General features: G+C 46.8%; 2 protein-coding genes across 6 annotated transcripts; both read left to right on the top strand.

Moving 5' to 3' along the window:
* The first annotated feature begins 5,814 nt into the window (after positions 1 to 5,814).
* Positions 5,815 to 7,926, top strand: LOC123089458 (pre-mRNA-splicing factor cwf23). The gene is made up of 3 exons (XM_044511137.1): positions 5,815 to 6,584; positions 7,049 to 7,255; positions 7,590 to 7,926. Exons 1-3 carry the CDS (start codon positions 6,117 to 6,119, stop codon positions 7,665 to 7,667), a joined length of 753 nt encoding a protein of 250 aa, XP_044367072.1. The 5' UTR covers positions 5,815 to 6,116; the 3' UTR covers positions 7,668 to 7,926.
* Positions 7,927 to 8,923: 997 nt separating this feature from the next.
* LOC123093670 (uncharacterized) lies at positions 8,924 to 16,964 on the top strand. 5 transcript variants are annotated; one of them, XM_044515681.1, is made up of 4 exons: positions 8,924 to 9,868; positions 15,203 to 15,418; positions 15,541 to 15,940; positions 16,054 to 16,964. In XM_044515681.1, the coding sequence occupies exons 2-4, from the start codon at positions 15,387 to 15,389 to the stop codon at positions 16,630 to 16,632; spliced, it is 1,011 nt and encodes a 336-aa protein (XP_044371616.1). In that variant the 5' UTR covers positions 8,924 to 9,868; positions 15,203 to 15,386; the 3' UTR covers positions 16,633 to 16,964. The 5 variants fall into 5 exon arrangements, with proteins under 5 accessions (XP_044371616.1, XP_044371619.1, XP_044371615.1 ...); XM_044515684.1 differs by lacking the exon at positions 8,924 to 9,868 and having other exon boundaries at positions 14,427 to 15,418; positions 15,718 to 15,940; XM_044515680.1 differs by lacking the exon at positions 8,924 to 9,868 and having other exon boundaries at positions 14,427 to 15,418.
* The last annotated feature ends 1,839 nt before the right edge of the window (positions 16,965 to 18,803 follow it).

Below are 18,803 nucleotides of genomic sequence, written 5' to 3'. Positions count from 1 at the left end.
CTTCCTACCAGTTTACTTGCTAGATTTTGAATTGGAGCTTACCGTTCACTGAGGCGAGAATACTATAATAACATGAATGTGCTAAAAGGAAATTAATATGGAAGTTTATTTGTAGCTGGTACACAAAATTGTAGGTGATATGCATTTATGTAATTCTTGCACTTTTTTTCTTTGTTTCAGAGATTAGTCTTCAAAATTTCTGAACACTATCGATGCATGCATGTCTTCTTTTTTTTCGATTTTTTTGTCATAGTGATATGTTTTCCTATTGTCTTGGAAATTATAGAGTCCTTGACTTGGACGAAGGGATGCTCTACTTGAGTGAAAAAGGCAAAATTAATAATAGAACTTGTGTGTGCGTGTGTTTGCTTGTATAGAATGATGACGATGATTTAAACGAATATGGTTTCCGACAATAAAATTCTGAATTATTCACTTGACCAAAATTTTAAGATAGCTAGCTGAATTTTTGTATATTAGATATATCGGCTGTCAGAAGTGGTAGGACATTTATGTGTCGTGAAGAACCGAGAGAGGGGGAGGGAGGGAGGGAGGGAGAGAGTAGTTCACCTATGAAAAACTGTTGATGTGCTGTAGATATACTAAAGATATATGTTATTTCCGTTGCAACGCACGGGTAATTGCCTAGTAAAATATAAAACTACATTGAACTAGCCTTCTTCCTCTGGCTGGAGGCCGCCCGCTGGAGATTAGAAATTACACTGAATCAACAGTAAAACAAAGTGACACTTGCAAATGTACCACATCTTAATTACATCACTCTCACCACTCTGTGTGCCAACCATCTGTCGAGGGAATATTCAGGAACGTAAGATGGTCAGTTCCGGGACCATGATCGGATGATCAATCTATGGCATGGCTTTCAACAGTTGCAGCAGGAGACGGATCCCTTCCCCAGCTGACGCGCCTGAAGCGTCAGGCTGCCGTGGCCAGTGTTTCTTAACGATTACGATGCCGGCCATTTGCTTCCGTGATTAGCTTTTGAAGACGGCGGAGGCACAGTCAATGGCACAACGGGGCACAGAACTTGGTGCCTAGCATGCGTCTAGGCTTTAAGCCCAGCCTTGCCCGTACGTGGAACATGGCATAATTGGAGAGTGTGGTGTGGCTTTCCTTTCTGCATGACGAGCGGCGAGTACGCCGGTGCTTGTCCATTCCACGGTGATGCCGCCGCTGCTGTCCGTCGGCGTGTCTCGTGTCGATTCGGTTGTATGTTTGCAGTCTCTTCGGCGGTAAAGAGGCAGCACTCACTACCTGGTGGTGAGGAAACAGCAAAAAGCCCAAGCACTGTCGGCTCATGTTTTTGAGTTGATGATTGTTACGTACCTCTTTGTATGCCCTCGGCTGGGTCTTGAACCTACGTGCCCTGGTAAGCAACATTATGTTTTCTTCATATTTGAGTTTGATCCATTGTGCCTACTCCTAGAGTAACTATGCAACTATTCATACTTGTCATCCAATTTTTTAAAATTTTTTTTAGAAAAGGAGGATGACAACATTATCGAGACACACAAAGGCCTGAGACAAGGAGATCTAATGTCTCTTATTTTGTTCAACATTGTGGTTGACATGTTGGCAATTCTCATAGGTAGGCAAAGGAGGCCGGTCAGGTGGGTAGCTTGGTGCCTAACCTAGTTGATGGGGGTGTGTCCATTCTGCAGTACGCTGATGATACAATCATCTTTATAGAGCATGACTTGGTAAAAGCGAGAAATGTGAAGCTGGTGTTATGCTTATTTGAACAATTGACCGGGTTAAAGATTAACTTTCATAAAAGCGAGTTGTTCTGCTTTGGTAGAGCCAAGGAGGAACAAGAGGCTTATAGGCAATTGTTTGGATGTGAATTAGGGGCTTTACCTTTTACTTACCTAGGTATACCCATTCACCATCCTAAGCTAACGAACAGAGAGTGGAAATGCATCGAAGATCGGTTCGAAAAGAAACTTAGTTGCTGGAAGGGCAAACTTATGTCTTATGGAGGCCGGTTAATTCTTATTAATTCGGTGCTCACGAGTATGCCGATGTTCCTACTATCTTTCTTTGAGGTTCCAGTTGGAGTTAGGAAAAGGCTGGACTTCTACCGATCAAGATTTTTTTGGCAGAGTGATGAACTTAAGAGAAAATATAGACTCGCCAAGTGGGATGTTATTTGTAGACCTAAGGACCAAGGGGGTTTGGGTATCGAGAATCTTGGGGTCAAGAACAGATGCCTGCTTAGTAAGTGGCTGTATAAACTATCAGTTGAGACTGACGCAACTTGGGCACAGATTCTCCGTAACAAGTATCTGTATTCCAAAACTTTGTCACATGTGACAGTGAGACCAACTGATTCGTCGTTTTGGAAGGGGCTTATGAGAGTTAAGGCAGCCTTCTTTAATAGAACAAAGTTTATTGTCGGTGATGGCAACGATACACGTTTTTGGGAGGACACTTGGCTTGGTGATACACCATTGGCACTCCGGTACCCAACCCTGTATCGTATTATCCATCGACGTGATGCGCTAGTTTCAACGATTATGCAGTTCATTCCCCTTAATATCCAGTTTCGGAGGGTGCTTGTTGGTGATAGATGGGAAGCTTGTCTTCATCTGGTGCGTAGACTGATAGAAGTCCAGCTAGCTCATCAACCCGATCAGTTGTGTTGGAAACTTACTAGGTCTGGACAATTTACCGTTAAGTCGATGTACATTGATGTTATTAACTCGAGTGTCATTCCTAGCTCCAAACATGTTTGAAAAGTAAAATTCCTTTGAAAATTAAAGTGTTTGTGTGGTTTGTTGATAAACAGGTCATTTTAACAAAGGATAACTTGGTTAAGCGCAATTGGACAAGATCTACTAGGTGTAGTTTCTGTGATCGGGACGAGACCATTAAGCATCTCTTTTTTGAGTGCCTGTTGGCGAGAATTCTATGGCGCACCGTGCAAATTGCCTTTAACATTACTCCTCCGAGTTCGGTCGGTTCGTTATTTAGAACGTGGCTGGATGGGATAGTGTCCGATACAGCTAGACACATTTGTGTAGGAGTTTGTGTGTTGTTATGAGCAATTTGGAACTGCAGAAATGATTTGGCTTTTAACAGAATAACTACTATTCAATTTTTGCAGGTTGTATTTCGTGCTACGGCGTTAATCCGTATGTGGTCCTTACTCACTCCGACGGAGGCCAGGGAGCGTTTGGTTACTGGATCTGTCCGGTGGGAGATGGTAGCGCAGGATATCTTCAACCGGTTTGAATGGCAGTCATGTAATAGGATAGGTGATTAGTTTTCCTATCTTTATTATGCCAGCCGGTTGTGGCTTTAAGGCCTTTTCTTTTTTTGGGCGTAGAGGCTCTATGTGAGCTCGCCTTTATTTTGTTTCACAACTCTAAGACATTGTTGAACTTATTTTATTTATAATTGTGGTTGTATGCATCGCTCTGATGCAGAGGCCGGGGAGTTCCCTTTTCGAAAAAAAATGTTTCCTCGATGAGCGGTGAGTACGCCGGTGCACGTCCATTTCACAATGCTGCTGTTGTTGTCGTGCTACTTTGTCGGTGTGTCGTGGCAATTCCATCGTATGTTTGCAGTCCCTTCAGCAGAAAAGAGGTAGCACTACACTACCTGGTGGTATTGAACGACAAGATTGTTCGCACCCACCTTTCATATAATCACATATAGCGGATCAAATATAATCATGTCACCCACCTTGCGAACACCCGCCGTTCTATGTGTTTGTCCTCTGGTTTGGTAAGTACCTTCTGCACGCCACATAAGAATCTCAGGTATTAACCATGTGGCATGCTGATCGGTTTCACTGTGTTTGTAGTCGCTTCTAGATGGTTCATGGATCCGGTTATAATTTTCGCTACTTCAATTTCCCTACGTACTGTCATGATAGATGATGAATAAATTAAAATTTTCTTCCACAAAAAAGTCATAGGGGCTGGGAATGCGACATGGATGATGGACATTGTTTATTCAGCATTTTCGGTACTTCGGCAACTTTTTTTTGCGGGAACATATTTCATATAATCACACATTGCGAAGACTTTATATTTTTAGCACTAGGTTATAAGGTACCTGAGTTTAAGCTCAGCGTGTCTCTCCATGTCACCGCTGAGACCTATCCACCAGTCCAACGGAGAGGGCGTGCCCGGGGGCGTCCGAGCCTCTCCATATCCGCTCCAGATATGGGCCGGATATGAGGAGTGCCTGTCAGTCCAGGCGTTTGGCCCGGCTGTGGGGAGCCTGATTGGGTGGCCGAAACTCGTCTGGACAGTGACCGGGCAGCCCGTCCGGGCTTTTGATGCGGGTATGGGGGGTCCGGTTGTAGATGCTCTTATATCTTAGCTCCTTATATTTGATCCGCTAAAAGAGTGGTTCCTAACTGAACTCTTAAATTTAGCTCCTAAAAAAACTAACGGATTTAAACATTGATAATTCATTTTGATTCAAACTACATTGCATAACACAGATATAACATAGATAGTTGATCTGAACCAAATAATAAAAACTAGCATTCGATCTTCGCCCAAGTCACGCCGCCCGGGCTGAAGCCGCCGGATCCAGAGTCGAAGTCAGAGCCGTCAAACAAAAGCTCTAGCATGTCCGCTCCGCCCCCACCACCGAACGGCCCGGCCTCGTCCTCGTCGGCCATCTCCTTCTTGTATAGCTCGAGCTGCCAGTACTCCTCCATGACGACCTCCGAATAACTCCGGATGAGCTTGGCCATGTAATCTTCGTCGGCGCGCGCCGCCTCGAGTTGCTCAAAGGTCTCTCGGTTATCCCATAGCTCGCCGTAGGAGACCACTCACGAGCCAATGTCAACGGACGTAAGGACATCACGACTGCCGTAGAAGGCCATCGCCTTATTGACGTACGCCCTCGCCACTAGCTCCGCCGACTAGAAGGAGCCCATCCAGTAGTGGATGCTGGTGTCTGTGTCCTTTTTTAGGGTTTGTGTTTGTGTCCTCTCAGGAAGACAAGATGACGACGACTCCCTTAAGATGAAGATGGAATAAGATTGTCCCCGCCTAGCCTCCGTCGCGGTGGTGTGTCTAGCATCGCCGGTGGGCATGTGGAGGTTGGATCCTTCCGATTTACGCTACTCTTTATCGGTGACGGTTGTTGTTCTGTTGTGCTGGTCGTACGGGGTCTTAGCACGACGACTTTCCGACTGTCTACTACAACAAGTTTTGTCCGGCTCCGGCGATGAGGGGTGATGACGACGGCGGCGCGCCTTTGGCTCACTTTAGTGCCTATAGTTGTCGCTAGGTGGTCTACAGATCGGGATGTATTTTTTTTATGTTCATTGTATTGACATGATCGAAGATGAATAGATTGGAAGTTTTCTCGCAAAAATAAACAAATAGCCACTTCATAAAGATGAGATATTTTTTATAAGAAACCTCGTCGTCGACGGGAACGTCCCGTACCACTCAAAGCGCATCGCCGAAAATTCTAAAATAAATCCAAGAATAATGCGAGTATCAGTGTTTGAATCTTGATAGGCTGAGGATACCACTGTCCCTCTAACGATCCAACCACATATTGGTTGGGATTATTATATTCTTGTACCATATGATATTATAGCTACAAGGACGGCCACTGGGTGATGCAACGACCACCGTCGGTGCTTCGAGCGGAGACAAACGAGTGCATCGATTGCGACGACCCGCTTTTCATGCATGAACCATGGATGGGCACGGGAGCATGGGATCGAGCGGGGAGAAGGGAAGAGAGGTTGCGACCTTGCGAGCGAGAGAGACGGGGAGTTTTTTTTTTCATGTGCGTATCATGGATGGAGACGAGGTTTAGGTTGATTTATGAGCGGTGATCTAACGACCACGCGTGTGTAACTGGACGGCCGGGAAGGTGACAAATCGGGCACGGCACGGCCCCTACGTCTTTTTGGCTGGATCAAACCAAATCGCGCTCCCCGCCGCCTCTCGTTCCCGTCGCCCGCCGCCGAGGGTCTCCAGCGCGGCTGCCCTTAATTTCCCGGCTCGCTCGGCTTGCGCGTACAACCTCCTTTCACCGAGCTTGATATCCACAGGCGTCGTCGGCATCTGATCCGAGGGGCGCGGTTTCGCCGAACTGCGGCCGGTTCCCCGATGGCGGTGACTGGGCGAGAGGGTGACGACGACGTCGACCACTACGAGGTGCTCCGCCTCCCGTCCGGCGAGGAAGGCGCGGCGCTGAGCGTCGAGCGGATCGACAAGGCCTACCGGAAGCAGTCGCGTCTCCGCCACCCCGACAAGCGCCCCGACGACCCCGACGCCACCGCCGACTTCCAGAGCCTCGCCAGCTCGTACGAGATCCTCCGCAATGAGTCCCTGCGCCGCCAGTTCGACGCCCGCCTCCGCGGCCGCCGCGAGGCCGCCGCCCGCGCCGCGGCGAAAGGGGTCAAGCGGCGGAAGGCCGTCTCGGACCTAGAGGAGCGCGAGCGCGCCTTTGCCGCCGGCCACGCTGCAGAGCTCGCGAAGCGAGAGGAGAAGCGGATGGCTGCCGATATCCAGCGCACGCTGGATGACCACTTCGCTCCCAACAAGTCCTGCGTCTCTGGCGTTGCTTCGACTTCGGTAATGTCTCACGCTTCTTTGAGTCTATTCAATTTGTTCGTCTTATATATTGTGCAGGATTGAGAATAGCGATGTATTCTTGCTGCAGTTACAATTGCTGCTTGCCTTTTGGGACGATGAATGATTTTGGGAATTTCTCTAAACTTTACGTGTAAAAAGTAAAATGAACATACAACACATTTGTAGGTTATAATTTATAACACTCTAAAACAGGATAGCAAATGTATTTCATCATCCAAAGTAGCCATGTGAACATATCTAGATTATTCAGCATCAAACATGTTCCTTTGACACATCATAGCTTCCTCCGAACATTGAAGATTTTTTTTTGTGTGTAGATTTCTCATCTCTCTTCCTTAGCGTCAACGTAGATTTCAAAAATATGCAAGATATAGTCTACTTGTAAGCTGCAAGATATTTGCCAGTTTGTATATTCTAACCTTTTTACTTATTTTTCTCTTTAGGGACATGGAGCTCCAGAGAGCGAACCAAAAACAGACAATGGTAAGATCTTGAAGGTTTCATGGGAAGGGGGTGCAGATTACTACACTGCAGCAAAGTTGGACGAGATTTTCACGCAATTTGGCACGGTTGAAGACATTGTGATCATGTTTAGCAAATCAAAGAGGAAGGGCTCAGCACTTGTTGTCATGGTTTCCAAAGAGGCAGCAGTAAGTCTCATTTCTCTATATTATTGTTTTTGTCTCAGAGAGTTTTTTCATCTTAACCAAAGTCTTATAGATCTTGTACTAGCAAAGAATATTGAGTTCGTTTTTAATCCACTGCAAGATAGAAATTCGTAATTCATAAGCAATTCTAAACAGTGTCTGCATGCCTATGTTTTATTGTGCATGGTGTCTTGCTCTCTCTATTGATGGTTCAGTATTGATGTCATTGGTTTCATTTGCACAAATCTTGGGGATCCTTTCCAAGCTTTATTTTCTTTCGGAATTGATTATATGTTCTTATTCAGTGGCTAACCAATACTTGTTGATCTTTTAACAGCGATCTGCACTGAAGAACCATTCTGTCTACAATGTTTTCCCAATCCCATTAAGTGTTGCTCCGGTCCCAATAAAGTGAAATCAAAGACCTGAACCGAGAACAAGCAACACTGATGTTACTGCATTCTGCAATTTCGAAGCATCAACATGCCGAAAACTTGAAGAGGTACTTTAATGAGGACGATTTGTTAAGTACATATTCATGTGTTCTGCGGCTAGTGAACAAAGAAGACCCATCCTATAATTATGTGTACTTTCCTTCACAAGGTAGTTTGCAGATGCTGTTGTGTGATACATATATACTCGTGGAATGCGCAATGCACGACGTGTCAAACCGATGAACCTGTTTTTGAATTTGCAGCTCCAGAGAAGGAATCAGGGGGTGTTTGGTTTAGAAGTCCTAGGACTTTTTCTAGTCCCAGGGACTAATCAAAAAAGACTCTCTAGTAGAGTCTTTTTCTAGTCCCTGTAGAAAAAGTCCCTCCCGTTTGGTTCCTAGGGACTTTTTAGGGACTTTTTCTAGTCTCTGGGACTAAAAAGTTCCTGAACCAAACACCCCCTCAACTTGTATAATTCATGCGTCTTGAAACATGGGCTAGCAACTTACGGAGGACATCTGCTATCATCACACCTGAGGAGTCCTCTGTTTTCATCACACCTGAGGATCATTAGGACAATTTGTCGCAAATTCAGAAAAGTTTCAAAGTATCTGCTGCTGATATATTTTGAGTTAAACACACTGGAGGTGCCTCAACTTGTCCTGTGTGGTCAGTTTAGTGTCTAAAGTTGCAAAATACACGAAATTGATGCTCGAACTTGTCTGGCTGTGCAAATATGGTGCCTCCATCCGTATCCAGACGTATGTCTAGCCCGTGTGGCGTGCCAATGTGGTAGTGGCCCAACTGTAATTAAGTGGCTGAGAGTGTGATGGTGCTGCACGTGAGGATTTTTTTTACCAAACCCCCTTCATATTTTATTTAATCAAATAATAAAGACCTCAAATACAATGTATGGTATTCCCTCCATTTCACAATGTAGTGCGCCGGTGCTTCCCACTGAATTCGTAAGAGAAATAACATGGAAAGAAAATCATGCGCTGGAGCCAATCTGTATCCAGCTAAAGTAATGTGTGCTTGTTCTTTTCTGTTTTCTTATAGAGAAACGTTGGCTTCCGGTGCACCGACCGAAGTTCAAGTTGGTCGCCTGCGAATCGTTCGATCGCGCCCCATCTATCGGCCCTCCTTTAACCACAGCCACTCAATCTTATCTATTTTCATCCTTATCTTTTTCGCGGAGCCGTCAACCTCTTCTCCCGTTCCTCTCGTCTCTCTCGCCCATCTCCTCTCTGGCTCTCTCGCACCTGTGCAGCCCCCAACCACCGTCTGCTGGGATGTCGGCCTGACCACCGCACTTGGCAGCCTCCGTGCCACGAGCACCTACTCCAAGCTTTCTCCCCCTCATCTCCAATACATCTCACCGTCGTTCAGATTTGAAACATCGGTCATGGCCACCTCTGCTCCGATTTTTTGCCGTGAGAGCTGCATCAACAAGGCAAAGATCCAAGAGGAGGTGCTGGAACCCATCGATTGGGAAGCTGCAATCAGCCACGAGTATTTCCTTTTGCTGGAACCAGACAGCCGCATCGCCGCCGACATGTTTTTTGCTGGAAACAGCATTATTTTTTTGTTGTAACTCGTTATTGTTTTGCTACATCGACTACTCCAGTTTTTGCCGCCGAGATTTTGTTGTTGTAACTAGTGGCATTTTTGCTGGAGCTCGCTAATTTGTTTGCTACCATCAATTATTATAGTTTTTGCTGCAGAGAATTTTTTTTGCTGGAACCGATTTTCAGGGATGCTACAACCACGGCCGGAATATGCTGGAACCGGCCTTACAGATTTGCGACAACCGTTTGCTGAAAAGCTGGAACCGGCTTGTGTAGATGCTACATCCATGGCCGATTTTTGCTGGAGCGGTTGCGGTTGATGCTTCAACCATGGCAGTTTTTTGCTGAATGACGAGCGGCGCGTGAGGGAGAAATGAAGGGAAGATGCGAGAAGAGGGACGGGCAGCGGCGCCGGCAAGCCGACGAGCAGCGCTACGGGAGTTGCAAGCGGGAGGCAGGGGCGACGAGCAAGCAACCGTTGCGGGTGAAATTGCCATGGGGTCATGGGGAAGAAGGAGGGTCCGTGCATGAAGACGTATGCCTTAATCCTGCAGCGAGGGACGCCTGTATCGTGCGGCTGCGCTGTGACTGGCCCAATTTGGGCCGGTCGACCGGTGCGTATCATCACCCTTTCTTATATGTATTTTCTGGAGTAGTTTGTACCAGGGTTAAAATTTTCAACAAAATTTCACATATTTCAGTGGTCTCCGAAATATTTTTAACCCCGAAATCTCAAGGCAGATTCAACCTGATTTCCAAATAATTTTAAATTATATTTAAATTTATTAAAATTAAGTCAAATTTAAAATCTCAAATCCAAAATAATTTCCGAAATATGCGAAATTTGAAATTTCGTATATTTCAATGAGGTCCGAAATTGTTTTGTTTCCAAAATAAAAAACCTTGGTTTGTTCTACTTAAGAAGTTAAGATGCTAGAGCCATTACTTTTTGTTAGGAGGTTTAAAGAAAACAAAACCCCTCCAGTGCGGTTGTATTTTTCAGGCACTTCTCATTCATGGTTGGTGCTGGACAATCAGAACCTATTTCGGTAGGCTCTGCCATGCCATGAACAATAAGCTAATGGCTTGAGTTCGTGACACATGAACAATAAACTTCATCATATATATAAAAAAGGGTTTGACTTATTAAGTTCAAATAAACCCAAAAAGGAGGGAGCACGTGTGTTAGGATGGTGGCCAAAACTGTTGGCACTGCATCTCGCAGGAATTACGCTCCAAAGGATTTTACGCATTACGCTCCAAAGGATTTTACGCATTACGCTCCCTTCTTGGTCGCAGTAAGCCTCTCAAGAGCACACATAAAACCATATACACCAAGGAAGAAGAACACAATGTCCTTGCCGGGAGATACTTCCTTGGTGACCACCGTGGCTACATTGTTTCTCCCGTCCATCTCTTTTCTATTTCTCCCGTCCATCTCTTTTCTATTACTCAAAGCAAAGTATATATACAACATAATACGGCTAGAAGCCAATGCCACGATCTCTTTCATATGCTCACGTTCAGGACAATATGCAACTACCCTACTAATGCAGCTAACTAACTCATTAATTCTCTCGGCTCTGATTGTCACTGTTTTCTTTGCGTCCTCTGGGTGCACCTGGAACTTCCTGTTGTGTGCTGGCTGAAACACCGGGTCTGGCCTTGGTTTGACCGAAAGTGTTGTCGTCAAGGTGTCGACGAATCTCTTGATCTGTTTGAGTTCCGCGGAGGCCAAAGCGGCAGCTGCGAGGTCTATGTTGGCAGAGTCGGCCCCGAGCGCCCTCTCAGGGCTACAGCAGGCTCCGATCATGCCATTTGGGCATGACATCTTTAGTTGTAAGTATGCGAACAAAGGAACTGTCATGAACCAGGCGTAAGCCGTCCTGTCAAAAATTGTGTTGTAGCCTCTGCGGAATGGAGCGACCTCAAATTGGATTTTTTCGATCTGAAGTTTTGCTCGTCCCCAAATAAGACCTCGGGCTCTATTCGCCCGAGGGGGCACACCGGACGGCCTGCAACTAAGCCATGGAAGCCGGTGGTTGAAAGCTGGAGGCCGAATGGGGAGACCCCCATCTTGGCTAGAGTCTCGGGGAAAATGATGTTGAGGTCGCTGCCGCCATCCATCAGAACTCATGAGAGGCGGCAGCCCCCGATGATCGGATCCAGCATCAGGATATACTTGCCGATGTGGGGGATACGGGTTGGATGGTCATTGTCATTGAATGCTACCGTGGTGTCGGACCATACGACGGGCCTGAGCTTATGGCCCCGACGCGATTTTGCCATCCGGTAGATCACGTTGACGGTTGATGACTAGGAGGGCTGGTGGGTTGAAGAAGATCCAGCTTTTCTACGGCGGGCGATAGCCCGCGCATATTTCCTTGCCACACGGTTGAGTTGGTGTGGCACGTTATGGGTGTAACGTGCTCACCGAAGAGGAACTCGATCGTCCCGAAGTGCATGTAGAGTTGCCCCCAATCGTCCACCTTGAGTTTCAAAGAGACGAAGGTGAAGGTCTGGCCCGACGCGTACATGTCGGGTGAATATAGATCTCCGCCCCGGGCTCGTTCTCCGACAAATGCAGCCCGTGCCTAGCGCACCAATTGACGCGGCAGAAGATCGTCAATATCCTTACTCCTTACTAGGGTGCATGGGGTGGCGGAAGTACCGGGATGGAACCCGCACGCACAAGTTACCCAGGTTTGGGCCTCCGAAAATAATCCCTTAGGTCCTACTTGTTTTTATTATTCATGGTGGAGGGATATCTCATGCAAGGGAATACAAATATGTAGATGAAGATGGCTACCGAGAGTTGTTCTACAAGAAAGTAGATGTGTCTAAGAGCCCCTTGCTCCCTCTTATATACACGGTGGGAGCTAGGGTTTACATGAGGGAGATATGATCTATCCAGTCGCCCTTTTGTCTTGAGTTCCAAGAAGGTCTCTGAACTGCCTAGGTTGTCGTGGGCTCCTCTTGTCTTCATCTTCTTGGTGGGCCTAAGGGGCCCATGGTCAGGTTGACTGCTGGGCTCCTCTTGAGAAGCCACCCCTGGTGTGTGGCACCACCAGTGGGGTAACCCCCAGTCCAGGACACCGTCAATGTGGTTGATATTAAAGCCTCAATGCCTGCTTTGATGATAATCCTCCCTAATAATGCTGGAAATCCTCATATCTGGATTCCACCTAATAGTGGATGGGTGAAGTTGAGCATGGATGGATTGGTTGCTATTTCAAATGTATGGCTCAGAGATGCTTCAGGAGGAATAATTTTTATAACATGTCACAACCTCTTATCTTGCAATAGCATTCATCAGACCGAGCTCTTGGCAATAAGGTAGGGATTGGAGCGTTCTATGCAATGGAGCTAGCTAGATGTGGTGAGAATGTTTACATGTAGTGAACCTTTTGAAGAGTAGGGATAGATATGTATCAGGCTATAGTTTCTTTGTACATGAGATCAAGCAACTCGGGAGAAACGGAGTACTTGTATTACTCATGTTCGAGCACCCATAACCTTGCTAGTCCACCAATAAGAGAGATGTATCATGCTACGGTAAACTTCGGTAGAATGGAAGATCGTGCAATAGTTTGGCTTGGCTCAGGTTCAGCGAAGGCTATCGAACAAGGAAAACGTTTAAATTCATCCGACTTATCTCTCCGTCGCGCAAACCTCCTACAGAGCCGTCCGATCGACGTCTGATTGTGCGGCTGGAAGCCGTCGCGCTTGACTGTGCGCAGCCCGACCAGGTGCTTTGGTTCGAGTGACACCCATTGCAACGGGGCATTTGATTATTTGCCACCATTTACTTTGGACTTTGATATTTTGCCACCAATTACATTGTAATTGATCTGGTGCCACTTTTTACTTTGGACTTTGATATTTTGCCACTTTGTAACACAAAAACAATCTTTGCAAATGTCGTAAAGGATCTATGGACAAAACAGTGGACCAAATGCCCCTTCTACTAGTTTGACCAGTGTGCACCCTGATTCCCCAATTGACACAAGCAGCAGCGGTGGCGGTGGCGCACAAGAAGCAGCAGCAGCACGCACCAGCAGCGGCGACGACGGCGCACAGGCAGAGGCGAAAGCACGCACCAGCAGCACGGACCAGGAGCGACGGCAGCAGCACGCGCCAGCATGGGCGAAAGCGCTGGTAACCCTAACCATAGGTGGCTAAGGGAAGAGGGCGGGAGAGACAGTACTCACCTTCCTCGCCGAGATGCAGCCGTCGAGGCTCGCCGTCGAGGTTGACCAGTAGCCGCCGCGTCTCCTGTCCGATGAGAACGAACGATCCGCGTGCGAGAGGAAGGGGATGAGCCTACCCGTGGTCCCGTTTGTGGTCAATGTGTGGGGCAGGGGTATTCTGGTAATTTTACATGGGGCCCACATGAGAGAGGGCAAAAAATCAAAGTCCCAACTAAGTTGTGGCAAATTACCAAATACTCCCTCCGTTCCTAAATATTTGTCTTTCTAGATATTTCAAATGACTATTACATACGGATGTATGTAGACATATTTTAGAGTGCAGATTCACTCATTTTGCTCCGTATGTAGTCATTTGTTGAAATGCCTAGAAAGACAAGTATTTAGAAACGGAGGGAGTACAATCTAACTAGTGGCAAAATGTCAAAGAGCAAAGTAAGTTGTGGCAAATTATCAAATTCCCCCTTTGGAACGCGCCCGACATCATTCCCCTCGCCCACCTCCCTCACTGTCGCACTCGCCCATTTCTTATCTCCCCCACCTCCTCCCATCGACGCAGATCTACCGAACCTGTGATACGACGGTCAGCGCGGCTTCGAGGCAAAGGAACGGCGGAGCTGGCGGGTGAAGGGGGAGCGAATACGCGTGCATCTTCGGAGCAGTCCATGGCCGACGACGACCCAGAGCTCAGATTTGTCCCTTGGATCCTAGAATCAAACCCACATAGGAAGGGGGGAGGAGCGGGGGTTGCTGTTTGTGCTCGTCGGAGCTGCACGGGTAGGGGTGATTTTGGGGGTGGGGGAGAGGGGGGGGGGGGGGGGGGGGGGGGAGGAGCGGTGATCGTTGTTTTGCGTTCGTCGGAGCTACATGGGGAGGGGTGATTTTGGGGGTGGGGGGAGGAGCGGGGGGTGGTTGATGTTTGTGCTTGTCGGAGCTGCACGGGGAGGGGTGATTTTGGGGGTGGGGGGAGGAGGGGGTTGGCGCTCGTGGCTACCTGTGGCGGGTGGTGATTTTTTCAGGCGATTGAGTGCTCCTTGGGCATTTTTTGACATCTGTAGATTGTGATGTGAAATGCTCCGTGTTCGTGCTGCAATAGCCAGCGCTATTGCAGCACTAGTCTGCAGAGTGGCAGTAACTGGAGTGATAGACAGTTAAGCAAGATGTAGGCATAAACGGAGGCCGAAATAGCCACAGAAGCAATATTCAGACAGAGATAAGTGCCCTAATTTTTGGCGGTGCTAGTGTTGATTTGGAGACCGGACACACGCGCGTGCGTTAACCTTGCTTAGCTAACTAGTTTGCCATAGCAGGAGCATGGTATGTTCGTAGGCGTCCTTGTGTTGTTTTTTCAGTAGGCTGAATTTATTTCCGTAGTCTGAATTTTCATCCCTGCTTCAGATTGAAATGCAACTAGATTTTGAGTTGCAATAGTCATGTGTTTTAGTTCAACAACAGTCATGTTTCAGTTTGTTGTCAGATGTAGCGCAGCACACCATTTTTCTCTTTTTAGATTTAGTCTGGTGAGAACTATGTTTTTTGTGAGATGAAGTGATGTGTTCAGATTTCCAGTTTTCGTTATAAATAGGAAGTGTCCGTTTTAGATGTAGTGTTTATGTTTCAAATTGTGGGATGTAGTCTAGTTTTAAGTGCAGCACAACTTCAATTGTTATATATCAGAGGTAGCACAACAATGCAACAATGCCAACTGTGTTCATGCTAGTTCCTTGTTATTTTTTGTAGATTGGACGATGACGAATCTACTGCTGATGGGTCATTCTCAACATGCTTCTCAGCCACACGGTTGCGCCAGGTTGCTGTTGAGCAGCTCGAAGAAAAGAAGGACATTATAAGCAGATGCAGCTTTGGATCCCTCTTGAATATCAGCTCGTTCTCTGTGCCGCATGATCTGCTGGACTGGGTAGTCATGAAAATCGACACCAAAAAGGGCCTGTTTAGGTATGCAAAAAACAACCAGGTTCATCTATCTCTGTTTGCAATTTCTGCTTTGTGTTTTTCTTACCAATTGTTGCATCCATCTTTTTATACGGTCACAAAAAGAAGTCAATTTTGTTTTCAAGAGACATGGTGCGCAAAATTTTCAATGTTCCTTCTGGGTCAAGGCCAGTGGAGCTGTTGAGGAGGAATGAGCCACACATGTTGCGTGAACCCTATCAAGTAGGGTCAAGGGCTCCAATGAAGCGGTGTATTCAAGTGCTCAAGAATGCAGATGTTGATGATGTTGTTACAATAAACAGGTCATGGGTTTTATTATGCATCGCTCTTGTGCTATCTCCTGGGACTGGCAACATGGTACCCCTAGAGTATATTGCGAGCTTGGTGGACATGGACAAGATCGATGATTTCGCATGGGATGAGCACTTCTTGGCTACTGCGTTGAAGGAGGTTAAGAAGTACCAACGGAAGAGGGAGGAAGGGAGGAGTGGCTTTTGGATCGGCGGTTGTCTGCCAATGTTTGCGGTATGGCCGCACCAGCTTTGCTGCTTTTGATTTTTTTTCTCTTTTGTTTTGATCTAGTATCTTTTTTCCAACAAGCTATGCTCACAATATCTTTTTCATGCTTTTTTTTGCAGATAATTTATATGGACTTTGTTGATGTGCCTCGGTCGTTGGTTTCTCAGCATAGGATTAACTACTCTCTCCCAAGGGCATGCTTCGTATGCAACAACGATTTCAAGTTGGTAGAAGAAATTGACAAGAACAAGCTCAGCCTCGATAAGATTGAATTTGGAAAACAGAATGTAAGAGCTCATTTTTATTGTAAGCAGATTCCAGAGCACTTGATACCAATATATGAGAAGCACAAAAAGTTGCACGCAGTAGAAGTGAAGAATGTTCTCTTGTCGTTCGGTCAGGTTATCCAGTCAGTGTTCTGTAAGCGTGTAGCATCTATCTTGGTTGAAGCAAACTCCACCACAACAAGCACCAAGGAGCAGATCTTCGAGGACGTTACATTTCATGCTCCAGCAGGCAATGCAAGCAGTGCAGCCAACGTAGGAGCTGTAGATCAAACCAGCGTTCCCCCCAATACTAGCCCTGCTCCACACATGAGTGTTGTAGCACAACAACCTGGGGATGACAGGGAAGTTGCAGGTGATCCCGATAGCAACCAGAGTGGCAATTATCAGGACATTGGTTTGGATAAAAGGTAGAGTTGCGATACACTTAGGAAGGAAGATGTGCAGCTTGGTGAGGATAAGTGGGAACGGGAGGAGGTGGCTGAAGATGTTGTGGGAGATTTGAAAGTTTCAGGCGCTAATGACGAGGTTGAGAGAGCTATCATTTTATCACAGGGTACGGTGGCCGCCTTGTTAGTGTTAGAGTTTGAACCGTTTATCTCATGTAATCTCAAACCTATCTCTATCTCTTTCATCTCCCGTAGCTATCTCTATCTCCTAAACCGAACCAGATCGGTATTCTCTCTGGACTTGTACGCTACGGCAAGGCTCTTTCGGCCTCAATATAAATACATACGATGCGGCTCCCTTGAGGAGTAGGAACGTTTATACCAAATCTTACATGGTATACAGAGCTAGCCTCTTCCATATCATCTAGCGACACAACAAAAACAACCAGAACCCTAGCGCCTTTCCTTCGCCATCATCATGAGCTCCAGCGTCGCCGGCCTCAACCTCTGCGCGCCTCCAACAGAGAAGCTCGCGAGGGGGAATTACCTCCTATGGAAAGCGCAAGTTCTGCCGGCCCTGCGAGGCGCGCAGGTGACCGGTCTTCTCGACGGCAGCGATGCAGCGCCGCCGAAAACAGTGGAGATCGCCAAGGCGGACAAGACCACGGCCATCGAGCCGAATCCATTGTATGGTCCATGGATTGCCAAAGATCAGCAGGTCCTAAGTTACCTGCTGAATTCGCTCACTCCAGAAATCCTCGCGCAAGTTATTGGTAAGGAAAGTACCCTTGATCTATGGACTGCTCTTACCACGATCTTTGTTGTGCAGTCGCAATCGCGAATAACAAACTTGAGGATCGCCATCTCCAACACCAAGAAGGGCAACATGTCCAGCAATGCCTTCATCGCCAAGATGAAGAGCCTTGGAGACGAGCTTGTGGCAGCAGGACGTCCGGTGACAGATGGAGAGATGGTGGACTACATCCTCGCCGGACTCGATCGGGATTATGATCCCATCGTCGCAGCAGTTGGCGCCATCAAAAACTCCATCACGGTTGATGACCTTTTCTCGCAGATCTCCGCCTTCGATCAGAGGATGGAGATGCTAGGCGACGGACCAAGCTTCCGTTCGCCAGCTAACGCCGTGTACAGGGGGCGCGGCCAGTATCGGGGCAGAGGAGGTCGCGGACGAAGAGGGCGTGGTCGTTCTGACAGTGCTCCTTCTCCTCCTATTCGCAATGGTGGAAACAACGGCTACCAGCAGCGTCAACGCCAGCTGCCACCGCAGCAGTATCAGCAGCAACATGAGGATGATTACCCCGAGTGCCAGATATGTTACAAATACCATGCTGGCGGCGCCAGGGACTGCTGGGATCGGTACAAGGAAGGTCGTCAGGAAAAGAAGAAGGTTAACCTCGTCACCAACTCATATGGCATCGACACCAATTGGTATGCAGATTCAGGAGCTACCGAGCATATCACAGGAGAGCTTGATAAATTGACAATGCGGGAGAAGTATCATGGAGATGATCAAGTGCACACGGCAAGTGGAGCTGGTATGGATATTACTCACATTGGTAACTCAATTGTTAAAACCCCTCAAAAAAAATTTCGTCTAAACAATGTCTTACATATCCCTCATGCATCAAAAAATCTTGTCTCTGTTCATCGTTTTACACTTGACAATAATGTTCTCATCATTTTCTATCCTTACTCTTTTGTGATTAAGGATTTGGCAACGAGGAGAGTCATCCTTAGAGGAAGATGCGAGGGAGGTCTTTATCCAATCATATCATCTTCTTCTTCGTCAGAGTCAAATAAACAAGCTTGGAGTGTCACCAAACCATCTTCAGAGAAGTGGCATCGACGATTGGGTCATCCATCTTCAGTCATAGTTCAGCATGTCATTAGTAAAAATAAACTTTCTTTTGTGTCTAGTATTGAGTAAGTTTGTGATGCGTGTCAACAAGCAAAAAGTCATCAATTACCATATCCCATCTCTACTAGTGTATCTACTGCTCCATTACAACTTATCTTTTCAGATGTGTGGGGACCAGCCCCCACTTCAATTGGTAGATTTTCTTATTATGTAAGCTTTATTGATGACTATAGCAAGTTTACTTGGATCTATTTGCTACAGAAGTGATCCAATGTCTTTCAAGTTTTTAGCAACTTTCAAAGTCTTGTTGAACGTCA

This window comes from Triticum aestivum, chromosome 4B (genome assembly GCF_018294505.1).
Source record: "Triticum aestivum cultivar Chinese Spring chromosome 4B, IWGSC CS RefSeq v2.1, whole genome shotgun sequence".
Classification (NCBI taxonomy): Eukaryota; Viridiplantae; Streptophyta; class Magnoliopsida; order Poales; family Poaceae; genus Triticum; species Triticum aestivum.
The sequence above is the reverse complement of the archived record's forward strand: the minus strand, read 5'-3'. Positions and strand labels throughout refer to the sequence as shown.

Bases quoted from the DNA above. Each gene is read 5' to 3' on its own strand.
- LOC123089458 (XM_044511137.1), top strand. From the start codon at position 6,117: ATGGCGGTGACTGGGCGAGAGGGTGACGACGACGTCGACCACTACGAG. The intron at 6,585-7,048 runs GTAATGTCTCAC...TTTTCTCTTTAG, and splicing joins CTGGCGTTGCTTCGACTTCG to GGACATGGAGCTCCAGAGAG. The intron at 7,256-7,589 runs GTAAGTCTCATT...ATCTTTTAACAG, and splicing joins TGGTTTCCAAAGAGGCAGCA to CGATCTGCACTGAAGAACCA.
- LOC123093670 (XM_044515681.1), top strand. From the start codon at position 15,387: ATGAAAATCGACACCAAAAAGGGCCTGTTTAG. The intron at 15,419-15,540 runs GTATGCAAAAAA...TTTGTTTTCAAG, and splicing joins ACCAAAAAGGGCCTGTTTAG to AGACATGGTGCGCAAAATTT. The intron at 15,941-16,053 runs GTATGGCCGCAC...TTTTTTTTGCAG, and splicing joins GTTGTCTGCCAATGTTTGCG to ATAATTTATATGGACTTTGT.